The following is an 18,347-nucleotide window of genomic DNA, read 5'->3' as shown; positions in this document are numbered from 1 at the left end:
TCCAGTGTTCACTGCAGCACTATTCACGATAGCCAAGATACGGAATCACCCAAGTATTCATCAACAGATAAAGACAATATGGTGTATATACACAATGGACTACTATTCAACCTTGAAAAAGAAGAAAGTTAATGTCATTTGCAACAACAGGGATGAACCTGAAAGACATGCTAGGAGAAATAAGCCAAACAGAGAAAGACAAATACTGCATAATCTCACTTACTTGTGGAATCTTAAAAAGTTGAACTCATAGGAGCAGAGAGTAGAATAACGTACTATGTACTTGAAAATTGCTGAGTAGATTTTAAATGTTCTTACCACAAAAATATATGAAGTGATGTTAATTGGCTTGATTTAATCATTCTACAATGTATGCATGTATCAAAACATCACATTATAGCCCGTATACACAATAAAAATAAATTTACTTGAGATAAAAGATTATGAAATAGTATATATATAGTGATCTCTCCTTTTTTTAAAAATTTCAATAGTTTTGGGGGAACCGGTGATGTTTGATTACATGGATAAGTATTTTAGTGGTGATTTCTGAAATTTTGGTGCACCCATCACTCAAGTGGTGTACGCTGTAACCAATGTGTAGTCTTTTATCCCTTACCTCCCTGCCACCTTCAGTCCCCAAAGTCCATTGTATCATTCTTATGCCTTTGCATCCTCATAGCTTAGCTCCCACTTATAAGTGAGAACATACGATGTTTGGTTCCATTCTGGAGCTACTTCACTTAGAATAATGGTCTCCAGGCCAGGCGCAGTGGCTCATGCCTGTAATCCTTGCACTTTGGGAGGCCAAGGCAGGTGGATCACCTGAGGTCAGGAATTCAAGACCAGCCTGGCCAACATAGTGAAACCCCCTCTCTACTAAAAATACAAACCTTAGTCAGGCGTGGTGGTGCATGCCTGTAATCCCAGCTACTTGGGAGGCTGAGGCAGGAGAATTGCTTGAACCTGGGAGATGGAGGTTGAGGTTGCAGCAAGCCAAGATCATGCCACTATACTCCAGCCTGGGTGACAGAGCGAGACTCCATCTAAAAAAAAAAAAAGATAATGGTCCCCAACTCCATCCTGGTTCCTGCAAATGCCATTATTTCAATTCCGTTTTATGGCTAAGTAGTATTCTATGGTATATATATACACACCACGTTTTCTTTATCCACTTGTTGATTGAAGGGCATTTGGGCTGGTTCCACATTTTTGCAGTTGCAAATTATGTTGCTATAAACATGCATGTGCAAGTGTCTTTTTCATATAATAACTTTTTTTCCTCTGGGTAGATACCCAGTAGTGGGATTGCTGGATCAAATGGTAGATCTACTTTTAGTTCTTTACAGAATCTCTGTACTGTTTTCCGTAGTGGTTGTACTAGTTTACATTCCCACCAGCAGTGTAAAAGTGTTCCCTTTCCACCACATCCACCCCAATTATGGCCATTCTTGCAGGAGTAAGGTGGTATTGCATTGTGGTTTTGATTTACATTTCGCTGATTATTAGTGATGTTGAGCATTTTTTCATAAGTTTGATGGCCCTGTGTATATCTTTTTTTTGAGAATTGTCTGTTCATGTCCTTAGCCCCCTTTTTGATGAGATTATTTGTTTTTTTTCCTTGTTGATTTTAAAACCGGAAAAGTTCCCTTGTCCCCCTTGCAGGGCGTGCGATGAGGGTGTGGCTCGCTTCTTCAATGCCCTGCTGCTCAGACCTCTACAGGAGCATACAGATGGGCAGGCTGTGGGGCTCCGACCCCACAGCAGTGTCTGGGAGTGAATGTTTACAGCTCCTGAAGCCCCAGTGGGCTTGTGTTACAGTGTGCTCTTTTAGTTTTCCTGTCTATAGGCGGCTTGTGTTAACCAGGTCTATTAGACCCCTGCCTTATCGCAAGGACAGAGGGCTTTCTGTATCCTGGGGTTCTTGCCTTGGTGTACCGGAAGAATCGGATCACATGTGGTCTTGGAGAATTTGAGTGCAAGGTTCCACTGAGCAGAAGTAGCTCTCCGCAGATGGGGGAGCCAGAGGGAAATGGTTTTCCCCTGGAGTTGGGCCTTTAGCGGCCCAAGTTCTCCTCCGACTGCCCTGACCAAACTCTGCATCATTCCACCAGTTGATTCCCGGCTGGCCTGCCAATGCCTGTCAGTGTGCTCTTCTGCCAGCGTGCTCCTCAACGTCTGCTCGACAACCAGCCACTTGTGTCTTTCTCTGCCGATGTGTTCCTCACAACATCCAGCCACCGTGTGTTCCTGCTAGGGTCTTGGGGGTTCTTATAGGCACAGGATGGGGGCGTGGCAGGCCAAGGTGGTCTTGGGAAATGCAACATTTGGGAAGGAAATGCCTGTCCTCACCTAGGTCTGTGGGGATGGAGCCCTACAGGGATCACACCTTCTTCTACCCAACACTTCCCTTCCTCCATTCCATATCATTTAAAGGGACGATGCTCTTCCCTTCCCAGCACTCCCGTATGAATTTGTTTGAGTTCCTTGTAGATTCTGGATAATAGTCCTTTGTCAGTTGCATAGATTGTGAAGACTTTCTCCCACTCTGTGGGTTCTTTGTTTACTTTGCTGATTATTTCTTTTGCTGTGCAGAAGCTTTTTAGTTTAAGCTAAAAGTTCCATCTATTTATCTTTGTTTTTCTTGCATTTGCTTTTGGGTTCTTGGTCACGAACTCTTTGCCTAGGCCATGTCTAGAAGAGTTTTTCCCATGTTATCTTCTAGAGTTTTTATGGTTTCAGGTCTTAGATGTAAGTCTTTGGTCCATCTGGAGTTGATTTTTGTATAAGGTGAGAGATGAGGATCCAGTTTCATTCTACATGTGGCTTGCCAGTTATCCCAGCACCATGTGTTGAATAGGGTGTCCTTTCCCCACCTTATGTTTTTGTTTGCTTTGTTGAAGATTATTTGGCTGTAAGTATTTAGTTTTATTTCTGGGTTCTCTGTTCTATTCCATTGGTCTATTTGCCTATTTTTATACCAGTACCATGCTGTTTGAGTGACTATAGCCTTGTAGTGTAGTTTGAAGTCAGGTAATATGATGCCTCCAGATTTGTTCTTTTTGCTTAGTCTTGCTTTGGCTATGTGGGCTGTTTTTTGGTTCCATATGACTTCGGATTGTTTTTTCTAGTTCTGTGAAGAACAATGATGGTATTTTGATGGGAATTGCACTGAATTTGTAGATTGCTTTTGGCAGTATAGTTATTTTCACAGCATTGATTCTACCCATCCTTGAGCATAGGTTGTGTTTTTCCATTTGTTTGTGTCGTCTTGATTTCTTTCAGCAGTGTTTTGTAGTTTTCCTTGTAGAGGTCTTTTACTTCCTTAGTTAGGTATATTCATAGGTTTTGCAGCTATTGTAAAAAGGGTTGAGTTATTGATTTGATTCGCAGCTTGTTTGCTGTTGCTGTATAGCAGTACTACTGATTTATGTACATTGATGTTGTATCCTGAAACCTAATGGAATTCATTTATCAGATCTAGGAGCTTTTTGGATGAGTTTTTAGGGTTTTCTAGGTAGACAATCATATCATTTGCTAACAGTGACAGTTTGACTTCCTCTTTACCAATTTGGATGCCTTTTATTTCTCTTTTCTGACTGGCTGTGGCTGGCTAGGGCTTCCACTACTATGTTGAATAGAAGTGGTGAAAGTGGGCATCCTTGTCTTTTTCCAGTTCTCATGGGGAATGCTTTCAACTTTTCCCCGTTCAGTATAACGTTGGCTGTGGGTTTGTCATGGATGGCTTTTATTACCTTAAAGTATGTTCCTTCTATGCTAATTTTGCTGAGGGTTTTCATCATAAAGGGATGTTGGATTTTGTCAAATGTTTTTTCTGCTTCTATTGAAGTGATCATGTGTTTTTGTTTGTTTTTCTCTTAGACAGAGTTTCGCTCTTATTGCCCAGGCTGGGGTGCAATGGCACAATCTCAGCTCACTGCAACCTCCGCCACCCAGGTTCAAGGGATTCTCTTGCCTCAGCCTCCCAAGTAGCTGAGATACCACGTCTGGCTAATTTTTATATTTTTAGATGGGGTTTCACCATGTTGGCCAGGCTGGTCTCAAACTCCTGACCTCAAGTGATCTGCCCTCCTCGGCCTCCCAAAGTGCTGGGATTACAGGCATGAGCCACCGCACCCAGCCTGATTTTTGTTTTTAATTCTGTTTATATGGTGTATCTCATGTATTGACTTGTGTATATTAAACTATCCCTGCATCCCTGGTTTGAAATCCATTTGATCATGGTAGATTATCTTTTTGATATACTGTTGGATTTGGTTAGCTAGTATTTTGTTGAGGATTTTTGCATCTATGTTCATCAGGGATATTGGTCTGTAGTTTTCTTTTTTGTCATGTCCTTTCCTGGTTTTGGTATTAGAGTGATACTGGCTTCATAGGATGATTTAGGGAGGATTCCCTCTTTCTCTTTTGGAATGGTTTCAGTAAGATTGGTACCAGTTCTTATTTAAATGTCTGATAGAATTCAGCAGTGAATCCATCTGGTCCTGGACTTTTTCTTCTTGGCAATTTTTTTATTACCATTTCAATCTCAGTGCTTGTTACTGGTCTGTTCAGAGTTCCTATTTCTTCCTGGTTTAATCTAGGAGGATTGTATATTTCCAGGAATTTATCCATCTCCTCTAGGTTTCTAGTTTGTGAGCATAAATGTGTTCATAGTAGCCTTGAATGATCTTTTGTATTTCTGTGATATTCGTTGTTAATATTTCCTGTTTCATTTCTAATTGGACTTATTTGGATCTTCTCTCTTCTTGGTTAATCTCACTAATGGGCTATCAATTTTGTTTATCTTTTCAAAGAACCAGCTTTTTGTTTCATTTATCTTTTGTGTTTTGTTGTTGTTGTTTCAATTTTGTTAAGTTCTACTCTGATCTTTGTTGTATCTTTCCTCCTCCTGGGTTTGGGTTTGGTTTGTTCTTGTTTCTCGAGTTCTTGAGGTGTGACCTTACATTGTCAATTTGTGCTCTTTCAGACTTTTTGATGTAGGCACTTAATGCTGTGAACTTTCCGCCTAGCACTACTTTTGCTGTATCTCAGAGGTTTTGTTAGGTTGTGTCACTTTTTTCATTCAGTTCAAAGAATTTTTTAATTTCCAGCTTGATTTTGATTTCATTCTTGACCCAAAGATCATTCAGGAGCAGATTATTTAATGTTGCATGGTTCTAAGAATTCCCTTTGGAGTTGATTTCCAATTTTATTCCACTGTGGTCTGAGAGAGTACTTGATATAATTTTGATTTTCTTAAATTTATTGAGACTTGTTTTGTGGCCTATCATATGGTCTCTATCTTGGAGAATGTTCCATGAATGTTCTGATGAATAGAATGTATATTCTGCAGTTGTTGGGTAGAATGTTCTGTAAATACCTGTTAAGTCCATTTGTTCTAGGGTATAAGTCCATTGTTTCTATGTTAACTTACTGTATTGAAGTCCCCACTATGAGATGAGATTCTATTTTGGTGTATTTCGAGGTTTTGCTTCAAGATTTAGAACTCCTTTTAGCAGTTTTTGTAAACTATGCTGGCTTGGTAGTGGCAAATTCCCTCAGCGTTTGAAAAAGACTTTCATCTTCATTTATGAAGCTTAGTTTCACTGGATACAAAATTCTTGGCTGATAATTATTTTGTCAGCTAATAATTATAAGGCTAAAGATAAGACCTTTATGCCTTCTAGCTTGTAGGGTATCTGCTGTTAATCTGATAGGTTTTTCCTTTACAGGTTACCTGATGCTTTTGCTTCCCAGCTCTTCAGATTTTTTCCTTCATCTTGACTATCTATTTCTCTGGAGATTTTTTTCATCTACATCCTGTTTTGTTTTGTTTTTAAATTTAAGTTGGTTTTCACCTTTCTCCGGTGCCTCCTTGAGTAGCTTAATAATTGACCTTCTAAGGCTGGGCGCGGTGGCTCACACCTGTAATCCCAGCACTTTGGGAGGCTGAGGCAGGCGGATCATGAGGTCAGGAGATCAAGACCATCCTGGCTAACACGGTGAAACCCTGTCTCTACTAAAAATACAAAAAATTAGCCGGGCATGGTGGCTGGTGCCTGTAGTCCCAGCTACTCAGGAACCTGAGGCAGGAGAATGGCATGAACCCGGGAGGTGGAGCTTGCAGTGAGCCAAGATCGCGCCACTGCACTCCAGCCTGGGCGACAGAGTGAGTCTCCATCTCAAAAAAAAAAAATTGACCTTCTAAATTCTTTTCTGGCAATTCAAAGATTTATTATTGGTTTGGATCCATTGCTGGTGAGCTAGTGTAATATTTTAGGGGTGGTTATAGAACCTTGTTTTGTCATATTACTAGAATTGTTTTTCTGGTTCCTTCTCATTTGGGTGGACTATGTCAGAAGAAAGATCTGGGACTCAATGTGTGCTGTTTAAATTCTTTTGTCCCACAGGGTGATCCCTTGGTGTGGTGCTCTCCCCCTTCCCTAGGGGTGGGGCTTTCTGAGAGCTGGACTGCAGTGATTGTTATTGCTCTTCTGGGTCGAGCCACCCAGCAGAGCTACTGGGTTCTAGGCTGGCACTGGAGAGTGTCTGCAAAGAGTCCTGTGATGTGATCTGTCTTCAGGTCTGTATGCCATGGATACCAGCACCTGCTCTGATGGAGGTGGTAGGAAGGGAGTGAAGTGGACTGTGTGAGAGTACTTGGTTGTAGTTTTATTTAGTGTACTGGTTGTCTTGAATGCTAGTTATACTAGCACTGAAGTTATTACATGGACAGACTCAGCACCTCTGGTTGGCCAAGATGTTACGGGCAGTAGAATTAGCTGGTATTTTCTCGTTTCTTGGAGCAGGGTGGTTCTGTTGAATTGCTGTAATGGCTTGAATTGGTTGGCCTCCAGCCAGCAGGTGGCGCTTTCAAGAGAGTATCAACTGCGGTAGTATAGCGGGGGATATAAGCTTGCCCTAAGGTTGCCTGGATAGGTTTTCGGGTTTCTCAGGCAATGGGCAGGGCCCCACGAGTTTATGCATTTGTTTGTCTTTTGTTTACGGCTACCAGGGCGGTTAGAGAAAGACCATCTGGTGGGGGCAGGGATAGTGTGTCTGAGCTCAGACTCCTTGGGCAGGGCTTGCTGTGGCCTCTGGGCGATGGGAGTGGTGGTTAACAGGCCAATGGAGTTATGTTCTAAGGGAGATTATGGCTGTCTCTGCCGCTTCATACACATCACCAGGGAAATAGGGGAAAGCCGGCAGTGACAGGCCACAGCCAGCAAGGCCAGTCTCACGCCTGCTGTGCTTCCCCAACAGCCAACAGAACCAAATTTGTATCCATGCCTCCAGTGCACAGGGTGGAGATCTTGTCCTAGACTACAAACCTCCCCGCCGAGAAAGCAAGCAGGGCTTTTAGGCCGTGTCCATCTGCCTGCCACAGCTTCTGTGCTCATACGTGCACTTCCTGTCTGTCCCATCTCCCTGCAGATTCTGCCCAGGAAAATTCAGGCTCAGTTGAAATCATTACGAAGTTCAGCTGAAAGTCTCCTTCTCCCTATGGTCCTTCCCCAATTCCATTGGCTGCCCTCTCCAAAGACCCCTGTGAGATAGTCAGAAATGGTTTCCCTGGGGACCAGGAGTGCCTACAGGGCTCTTCCTGCTGCTGCTTCTACTTTTATATCTTGTTTGGCTCTCTAAATTCATTTCAGTTCTCCTTCTCCCATGATCTGGATTTTCAGGTTCCCCAGTGAGGATGTGTGCAGAAGTGGACTTTACCCCTCTCACACTGTTTTTTGTTTGTTTGTTTGTTTGTTTTGAAACGGAGTCTCGCTCTGTCAGGCTGGAGTGCAGTGCGTGCGATCTTGGCTCACTGCAACTTCCACCTCTCAGGTTCAAGCGATTCTTCTGCCTCAGCCTCCTAAGTAGCTGGGACTACAGGTGCACACCACCATGCCTGGCTAATTTTTGTATTTTTAGTAGAGACAGGGTTTCACCATGTTGGCCAGGCTAGTCTTGAACTCCTGACCTCAAGTGATCTACCCACCTCGGCCTCCCATAGTGCTGGGATTACAGGCATGAGCCACCACGCCCGGCCACCCTCTCACACTTTGGACCTTGAGAGTTTGTTTGGAGGTTCTAGCAGGGGAGCACATTTACTCATATACCCTTGACTGAAGACCGGTTCTCCTCCGTCAGGGATGGTTGTCCTCTTTGACCAAGCTCACAGCTTCGGGAGCCCTCTCACACTTTGGGCACTCAATTTTTCTGCTGTCTTATGGATTTTGCAGCAGCAAGCCACTTCTTTCAAAGGATCTGTTAATTCTTTTGTTTTTTCTGGTATGTTCCTGCAATAGTTCTTGGAGCCAAAGTTCACTATGTGAGTCTCCACATGCTGTTCTGTCTGTCTGAGTGGCAAATTAGTCGCCTCCTATCTGCCACTTTCCCCTTATATCAGTCTCATTTTTGTAAAGAAAAAAGTTGAGACGTATAGTATGTATCACATGCATAAATATAGAAAGTATGCTAAACATGGTTTACCTAAGTGCTTTAAATTTTTTCTCTTTATGTTTTTTGGTATTTTGTCGATTTTTACAAGTATATATTTTATAATGGGATAGTTGGGAGGTTGGTGACTTGGAAAAGAGAAAGGAAAATGATAAAAGGGTGTGGTTGGAATCAAGTGATGTATATAACCTACTTACTGGCAAATTGACCCTTAGATGATTAGGTTAACTATGATTTTTCTTGATGAGCATTTAGGGACTTTGTATGGCTTTCACTTCTGATTTTCATGATCCTCTCCTCTTTTTCAGTAACAGTAACGAGTAGCCAGAGTACTCCTGCCAAAGCCCCCAGGGTAAAGTGCAATCCATCCAATTCTTCCCCGTCATCCGCAGCTTGTGCCCCAAGCTGTGCTGGAGACCTCCCTCTTCCTTCAAATACTCCTACGTTCTCTATTAAAACCTCTCCTGCCAAGGCCCGGTCTCCCATCAACAGAAGAGGCTCTGTCTCCTCCATCTCTCCCAAGCCACCTTCATCTTTCAAGATGTCGATTAGAAACTGGGTGACCCGAACACCTTCCTCATCACCACCCATCACTCCACCTGCTTCCGAGACCAAGATCATGTCTCCAAGAAAAGCCCTTATTCCTGTGAGCCAGAAGTCATCCCAAGCAGAGGCTTGCTCTGAGTCTAGAAATAGAGTAAAGAGGAGGCTAGACTCAAGCTGTCTGGAGAGTGTGAAACAAAAGTGTGTGAAGAGTTGTAACTGTGTGACTGAGCTCGATGGCCAAGTTGAAAATCTTCATTTGGATCTGTGCTGCCTTGCTGGTAACCAGGAAGACCTTAGTAAGGACTCTCTAGGTCCTACTAAATCAAGCAAAATTGAAGGAGCTGGTACAAGTATCTCAGAGCCTCCGTCTCCTGTCAGTCCGTATGCTTCAGAAAGCTGTGGAACGCTACCTCTTCCTTTGAGACCTTGTGGAGAAGGGTCTGAAATGGTAGGCAAAGAAAATAGTTCCCCAGAGAATAAAAACTGGTTGTTGGCCATGGCAGCCAAACGGAAGGCTGAGAATCCATCTCCACGAAGTCCATCGTCCCAGACACCCAATTCCAGGAGACAGAGCGGAAAGACATCGCCAAGCCCGGTAAGTCAGCAGTGGTGGGAAGATACATTTCCTAACTTAAAAGGGGCCAGACACCCAGATGTCTCAAGTCAGGATGCTTTTTTTTTTTAAAGAAAGAAATCTATTTATTCCTAGTGCTGCCAAATTTAGCACATAAATACAAAACAAATTTTGCATGGGCCGTATTTTTACTAAAAATTTTTTATGCTAAGAAACTATTTTTGTTTCTCTGAAATTCAAGTGTAACTGAATGTGCTGTATTTTATCTGGCAACTCTACTTACTCCCATTAAAATCCCTCCTGTCAGGGTCCATACTCCTCAGCCCTGTTGCCTGATTCACTAAAGCCTTCATCATCATGCTTCAGGATATCAATTCAAAAATACCTCCCCTCTCCTGTTAGACAGTATGCCATCCTCTTTTTATAGATAAAGCTGTTGTTCATGGGAAAGTTGCCAACATCCATAAGTAGATTTCCAGTTCGTAATTACATTTTGTGATTATTTAAAATACAGTGAAACTTAGATACTTACAAAACAATTTGAGTGCGGAATCTTTCTAGACTTTTATGACTTCTCCCCAATCTTTTATAATCATTTTACCACACCACAGTAATACTTTTGACACCTATATCTATCCTTTTTAACATTCAGTGTAGTGTCACTTATCTTTTTAGGATTCATTTCATTGACTGACTTAATATTTAAATTAGATAGTATCAGTCATCAGTGATTGCTGGCAGAAATAGGTTTGTGAACCTTGAAAAACAAGATTCATTACAGTGGTGGAGGCAGAAGTAGCTGAGTGCATTGGGTGAGCTATGGGCACCAGTCAGAGAGAATAAAAAGCTTCTGTTGTTTGCATGTTAAGGGGAGATGGGTTAAGGAAGTTTCCACGGTACTTCACAGTAGCTCTTGTGGTGGCGGGATGATTGAAATAGAACCCAGAATCATGATCAGCATCATCTGCCATTTTAAAGGGCAGAAGCTAGATAACCAACCTTAGGCCAGTTTTAGTTTAATAAGTGTTCATAACCCCCACCTGCTCTCATGAAGACCTATCCCATAATTTTAGAAAAATAAACTGATAGATTTTAAAGACAACTTAGTACACAAACTGTAATCAAGACCTTGCTGTAGAAAGTGGAGAAAAAAGACAGTTATAAGGAATCTTTCCTTCTCTCAAAATTATGACTGCTCTTTATCTCTAGCCAAAATTTCTAATTTTTTTTCAAGGGAGCTGGTCTCAGCTATGTGTTAGCAGAAAAGTAGTTCCAATGAAAAACTATTTTCACTGATACATAAATCTTAAAATCTTTAAAAAGTAGAAATAGTGTGCTGGTCTTGTAATTTATTTGAAGCTAACATTTCTTAAAAATTTTTTACCTTTATATGATGATAATGTCAACCTTCGGAAGAGAGTAACATCTTCCATTTGAATACCTATCTTGTTTATAAATTGGCGGGGGGGGGGGGCGCTGATTTATTCATTTATTTCAAAAAGGATAGTAATTGTAACTTCTTTGTTTCTTATTAGGACACTTAGCTAGTAAATGTTTTCTATTCACATAAAAAGTCTATGCCTTCTTTCCCTACATATCATCTGTTAAGTTTTTACTATAGTCAGTGCAAATCAGCCGAAAGAGACATTGCCATTGAAAGTATTTGGAGCTGAAAGCAGGCTAATTAACAATGAAATTTCTGGCAACCTAATTTAAGGTATGCCTTAGTGATAACTTGGTAACAGTTGAATTTCAAGGAAATCTCTGAAATCGAAACTTTCTTCTTCTAGGTCACCATCACTCCCAGCTCCATGAGGAAAATCTGCACATACTTCCATAGAAAGTCCCAGGAGGACTTCTGTGGTCCTGAACACTCAACAGAATTATAGATTCTAATCTGAGTGAGTTACTGAGCTTTGGTCCACTAAAACAAGCTGAACTTTGGTCCACTAAAACAAGATGAAAAATACTAGAGTGACTCTATAACTCTGGTCTTTAAGAAAGCTGCCTTTTCATTTTTAGACAAAATCTTTTCAGTGCTGAAATGTACCTAATCTGGTTCTACTACCATAATGTATATGCAGCTTCCCGAGGATGAATGCTGTGTTTAAATTTCATAAAGTAAATTTGTCACTCTAGCATTTTGAATGAATAGTCTTCACTTTTTAAATTATTCATCTTCTCTACAATAATGACATCCCAGTTCATGGAGGCAAAAAAGTTTCTTGTTATCCTGAAACTTAACATGCTTAGTGGAAAGTATCTGCCAGCCGCAGCATGAGACCTGTGAAGGCTGACTGAGAAATCCTGTGCTTAAGACCCCTGGTTCTGTTCTGCCTCCAACATGTAAAATTTTATTTGAAATACATAATCTTTTCACTATGCTTTTGTGGGTTTTTTTTTAAGTATGTGTAAAAATGTGATGTTCAGATAAGTACATTTATATCAGTTCAGTGTTAAAATGCAGTCTCTTGAGTTAAAGTCATCTTTATTTTAAATGCAGTGATAAATGTCAACTCTTTGGAGAAACTAGGAGAACAACAACAGAAAGCTGTGTTTGTCTTTTTTCTCTCAAATATATCTCCCGTATGAGATTTCAGGTCCCCATGTTTTCACCAAGCAATCTGCTATGTCAGCCAACCCAACATCTACAGGTTATGATTTTTGCCGTTTACTAGAGGAAGATGTTTTATAAAATCAATTTGGGGTTTGAATTCAGGTGCAGTCATCAGTTCTTTAGGGGCTGCAATGTTTTAAAAAAAATAAGTCATCAGATTTTAAGAAAAAAGTGATGATTTCTTATTGATATTTTTGTATAGCTCTTAACTGAAAATCCAGAACCAGAAACATAAATCTTGAGTTTCTTTTCATGTACATAAAAAGCAATAGCCTTTTAGTATAGATAGCCCTGAGCCAAAAAGTAATAGAATTTTCTCTAGATATTTAATACAGAGAGTGTATAGACTGACTCTAAGTTAATAATGTGCAAAATATCTTAAACATCCCTCCCCTTAATCAACAATTATGTATCAGTGATCTTGAACCATTGTTTTATATTTTTCACCTTTGTACCCTCAGGGAAAGAGGCTTTACATACTTTCTATGTACTATGTACTTAGAAGGGAGCCTCCTTCCAGTCATGAAGCTTCATTTGTTTTATCCATATCCCTGAGGACTGTGCAGACTTTATGTCGGTTTTTGTCATTATTTGAAAATCTATTCTGACAACTTTTTAATCCCTTTGATCTATAAGTTAAAGCTGTAACAACTGAAATTGCATAGATCAAGTAAGCATAGTTTTATCCAGGGAGAAAAATAAAAGGAAGCCATAGAATTGCTCTGGTCAAAACCAAGCACACCATAGCCTTAACTGAATATTTAGGAAATCTGCTTAATCTGCTTATATTTGGTGTTTGTTTTTTGACTGTTGGGCTTTGGGAAGATGTTATTTATGACCAATATCTGCCAGTAATGCTGTTTATCTCACTTGCTTTGAAAGCCAATGGGGGAAAAAAATCCATGAAAAAGAAAAAGATTGATAAAGTAGATGATTTTGTTTGTATCCCCACACATCTCCTGGCAGCACTACTGAGTGAAATTGGGATACATTTGGCTGTCAGAAATTATACCGAGAGTCTACTGAGTATAACATGTCTCACTTGGAAAGCTAGTACTTTTAAATGGGTGCCAAAGGTCAACTGTGATGAGATAATTATCCCTGCCTGTGTCCGTGTCAGACTTTGAGCTGATCCTGAATAATAAAGCCTTTTACCTTATCTGATGTCCTTTTCTGAGCTTTTTGCATTACCTAGAAGCAGTCTACACAAAAGAACTATAGTAGTCACGAATTCCTTCTACTTGTTCATTAAATGAAATGTTTATTCCCAAAGTTATAATCTATTTCAAGCTGAAAGAGCTTTTAATAAAAAACATCTTGCTTGGGTCAGACCTTGAGCATTTAAGATGGCTTGGATTACTTGATAAAGCAGGGTGGAGTGATGTAGTTCTTTTTCTAAACAAGTATTTCCAGCACATACTTTTCCGTTTGAATACATTCCAAGCACTATTGCTAGGATCCCATATTAGAGTTTGCTTTTGGCTGTTTCAACACGGGCCCTTAATTAAATTTTGTGAGGATGACTGATTAGTCCTTTCAAATGTCTCTTCATCTGGACTGCACATTTAACTGATGATGGATCAAGACCATGTGTAGCTACTCTTGTGTTGAGGGTCAGCCCATTATCCCCATCCCCAGCCCTAACAGCTTAAAACGGCTTTAACTCCCATCTTGAAATTAGCCTATGGCCATGTTTGTAACATAGGTAGTGTGTGGGTTCAACAAATGCTTTTTGAGAGCATGTCATAGCCAACACACTACTGCTCTTAAGTCTGTTTTTCTGCTTTTCCTAGTCCCTAGTTCCTTTTACATTGCTCTTAAAGCAAAGGCCACGTAGTCTCAGAGAAAAATAAATTCCACAACTAGATAGTGTGGGCAACATTTTACAAATCTGTGTCGGAAGACAGACTGAAAACATTGTACTAGAAAAACTGAGTTAATTTCCTCCCTATGGCAATTCAACACAAGTGGTTTCTGCTTCATAATTCCATAAAGGGCTAAATGTAGGCCCAGTTGAGCTCTTGTCGGTAGATCTCATTGCTTGTCACACAGGTCTTCACAGTAGGTTTGGATCATGCCACATTACCAATTAACCATTACTCATAAAATTCTCAGGGATTATGGTAAAAAAATTGGATTATGCATCAGTTCTTTAGATACTGGTTGGAAGTTACAGGCAGGCTGAACACATTTTGTTGGACTTGAGTTAAGTTTAATGCTTTGATGCCTGGAATACGCCCCTAGCTTGTTATAAGGTAACCATTTGGTTCCCTAAAGTGGTAGCAAAACCTGTTTTATTTCTGAGCTGTGTTTGAGTGCAAGCTAAAAAGTGTAGGGGTTGTTAAGAAATGATATAAGATAAATTCAGCCCTTAAAAAATCACCTGAGCATATTAAGCAGCTTGTTTATATTGGTATGCCTGCAGCAAGCATATACATCACAAATGAGAGATATTATGTTATTACAGAATAGGCTTACTTGATCCCCAAAGTTCGTCCCTTGCTAAGCCAGGAAAGAGGATTTTTAGGGTATGCAACCCGGTTCTTTATTTTGAATGTAAAAGGTTTAATATTCCATTTATACTCCATTTCTCTTTAATTTCCTTAACTTGCCACATGCCCCTTTGTTTTGACATTCTGAATAATTTATATTCAAGCCATTTTGTGAAATATGAATAGCACATTTCAAAATGCGTTTGATTGGAAGGCGTTTAAGTCAGCCAACATTTACATATCACCTGGGTGCCAAGCCCTGCATGTGAGGCACCTGGTCTGCAAATAGTTCTTTCTTTATTTTCAGTTGCCAAAGGAGTCACTTTAATACTTCAGTAGGCCAGAGTCAGCATTTGAGAGAAACAGCAAAGATCAGATTTCAAGTCCTTTGAGTAAAGTTGTTTGTAATCAGCTATTATGTAGCAAGTACTGTCTAGAAGCCTACTTTTCCTCCAGGAACTTAATTCAGCAGCTGTTTAGCACTTTTAACTTCTCAAAGTAAAATACTTTTTGGATACATGTTTTGATTATATTCCTTATAAGGTTATAAATAATGGTTGAAAACATGATCCCTAGTGCCACACTGTCTAGCTTTGAATCCAGGCCCTAACTGTGTCCGTGGGCAAGTTACTTAACCTTTCTGTGAATCAGCTTCCTACCTTAAAATGGAATTATGTGGGGTGGAACACAGTGGCTTATGCCTGTAATCCCAGCACTTTGGGAGGCTGAGGCGGGCAGATCACAAGGTCAGGCGATTGAGACCACCCTGGCCAACATGGTGAAACCCTGTCTCTACTAAAAATACAAAAATTAGCTGGGCTTGGTGGTGCATGCCTGTAATCCCAGCCACTCGGGAGGCTGAGGCAGGAGAATTGCTTGAACCAGGGAGTCAAGTGGTTGCAGTGAGCTGAGATCGTGCCACTGCACTCCAGCCTGACGACAGCGAGACTCCGTCTAAAAAAAAAAAAAAAAAGTATTTTTGTGGTTATTATATGTAAAGCTCTGAGGACAGTGCCTGGCACATAATACCTAATGTTTTATTGAACAGTTGCTGTTAGCTGTTAAGTATGGAGGGCAAGGGTTATTATCTATACTCGATACGTGGACATAAAAGTTTAGCTCATTCCTGTTCCCTTTCCACTAACAGCTGCAGTCTGCAAAGGTCTTCACAAATCAGAATCAACTGGTAATTAAAAAGCAACAAAAGCATAAATGTTGCCTGGGCCTCCCAGTCCCAGCACTTTTCAAAAGGAGCAAGTAGGTCTGTGGGGAAAAATCAAGTTTGAAATTCATGACTTTGTCCTACCAGGTACACATGAAAATTACGGAGATTATTTCATCTGTGGCCTGTAGCCACTGTTCAAAGAGACCATAATGTTCAAATCTGTATCCTGAACTCTTAAACAAACCAAAGCCTTTGCTCACACAAAGCCCACCCTCCCGTTTCCTGACTGCTGCCCCCAGCTCTGCTACATTGTTTAAGATGTGATCACCTTTAGAGAGGAAGCTGCAGCTGCTGGTCTTTAGAGCCAAGAGCCAACTCTTGCTCACTTGTTAGGCTATTGTGCTCTCTTGCTCATGAGCAGACAAATAAAATAGCTAAAGCTCAAAACAAGCCATGTTGCTGTCTGTTAGTAGTAGGATACAAAAGATTCAAACATTTCATTGAAGTATAATGAAGACTAGATTCTTTGCTCTCACTTGATGAGATTCTTCCCTAGGCTACTCTGTTTTTGATGCCAATAAAACTTGTCATTCTCACATCAGTGTGAAAATACCAGCCTTGAAAGTTTGCTTGATATTTTGGTGTATAAATCCAACATCGGGGTTTCAGCTGTCATCTAAGCATCGAATTTATGCTGCCACTGATGCTATTAGGGACCCTAGTTTCCAATCTACAGGAACTTAAGGAATGTGGTATGCTTTTATTAGAAGCTGGTATCTGCTCCTGCAAATAGCCCTGCCACCTTGTATCCCCTTCATGGGTTTGTGCCAGTTACCAATTCAAATGAAGATGTTAAGAGCTGGGTTGTTTTTTTCTTGATAACAACCTTGCTTACTTCTGAAGTCAAGGTCTAAAAGTAATTAATACAAATCAACCCTTTCTCTATCAATATATTACCATATGATATATGTTACTGCTAAACCATCTGGCCTTGCTATGTTGACATGGAGTTAGCAAATATTGTTATACCACGTCACTTGATAATCATTCAGGATGACTGTTAATTTCTCTTCCACCTTTCCCCCATCTCCTGCAATATATTCAAACACAATTTTCCAAGAATTATTTGAAAAGAAGCATAAGGAGGATTTATTAAATGTAACTGAAATAACTTATTAGTGGTTCAGGAACTGAGAAATTAAAATCCAGTGGGCATTGTTGCCTCTATAAGAGGCAACATTCAGCCCAACCGTTAATGTCAAGTTGGAAATGCTGCTTCCTCAAAAGCCGTTTTGGATTTAGACAGTTTTATATGGGAGTAAGAGACTCAGAGTCCAAAAATCAATGTCTTCACAAAGAGGAAGACAAGTTAAAATGAACGTTAATATCTTGAGCGTGATTATGATAAACACTTCCCAACTCCCTAATTAGATAATGAGGTATTAGCCTTGGAGTGCTGCACATGTAATTAAGTATCTGGCTTTGGAAAACTCTCCTAAAACCAAGAAGTGTAAGTGACAGAGTCTGAAGTTATACACGGAAAGCCTGCAGGATAAGGAAAATTATAATGATTAGGAATAGTTTCTGTTCCAGCCAACTCCTGTACGATAAATTGCACAAAGAGAGGATGCTGTTTAGAGCAGCTTGTTAATTTGAGTTATCCTGTTGTGTCCTCTTGCCTTCCTGTTTACGTTGACAGCATTTCTAAGCCCATTTATATTCTCCCTTTTTATGTCATTTTGGCCACTGGACTCATTTGAGTAGTGCATGAAGCCAGGATTGTGGGTTTTATTCCTAAATGGGCCAATTCATTTCACTCTGTGTATCCTGTGGCCACAGGCAGCATCTCACATGCCTGCGCCATCCAGCCACTCCACAAGGAGGAGTGGACAGAGTTTAGACTTAGTATAAACACTAGATAGAAACTCATAGGAGGTATCCTCACTACACAACCTGAAGGCATTCTCAGTGCTGCCTGTCTTTCCTCTTCCTGCCTGAAGACCAAATGTATAAACCTCTTATAATCAAAGTTGTAGATTGTTTCATTTAGTGCACACTCCTATACCCACTTATAACCCTATAAATGGGTATAATATCCCCATTTTTTTTTTCAGATAAGAAAACTAAAACACAAGTTAAATAACTTGCCCAAGGTTATGTAGCAAGTGGCAGCTTGTGGATTTGGTCTGACTGAAAGCCCACAGTCTTAATTCCCATCCTAGAGTGTCTGTCCCCTGGCCCTCCCCATCAATCAAATATGTGCTTTACATTGTCAGTATATTCAAAAGAGAAGAACTCTCAAAATACATTTCCTACTAGAGTAATATATGAAAAAAATATTATTCCTTAGGAGAAGAAACCATTCTTAACTATAGAAGGAAGGGGATATGCAGGACTAGAAGCTAGAATCAGTACTGAGAGTGTTATAGGAGCACAGGAAGAAGACTGATGAACACAGTGATAGGAGAACAGGAACAAAAGCACAGAAGTTAAAATTAG

At 40.4% G+C, this 18,347-nt stretch overlaps 1 protein-coding gene across 3 annotated transcripts in view; it reads left to right on the top strand.

Annotated features, from left to right (window-relative positions):
* The window catches only part of DTL (denticleless E3 ubiquitin protein ligase homolog), a 67,525-nt gene extending 54,175 nt beyond the window's left edge, over positions 1-13,350 (top strand). For all 3 annotated transcript variants that reach the window (XM_058430443.1, XM_032136487.2, XM_058430444.1), the window contains 2 exons: positions 8,763-9,595; positions 11,365-13,350. In XM_058430443.1, coding sequence (XP_058286426.1) covers positions 8,763-9,595; positions 11,365-11,463 — 932 coding nt within the window. In that variant the 3' untranslated portion in view covers positions 11,464-13,350. The remainder of the gene's footprint in view (positions 1-8,762; positions 9,596-11,364) is intronic.
* The last annotated feature ends 4,997 nt before the right edge of the window (positions 13,351-18,347 follow it).

The sequence above is a fragment of the Hylobates moloch genome, unplaced genomic scaffold, assembly GCF_009828535.3.
Source record: "Hylobates moloch isolate HMO894 unplaced genomic scaffold, HMol_V3 SCAFFOLD_18, whole genome shotgun sequence".
In the NCBI taxonomy this organism is placed as follows: domain Eukaryota; kingdom Metazoa; phylum Chordata; class Mammalia; order Primates; family Hylobatidae; genus Hylobates; species Hylobates moloch.
This window is presented reverse-complemented; position numbering and strand designations above follow the sequence as displayed.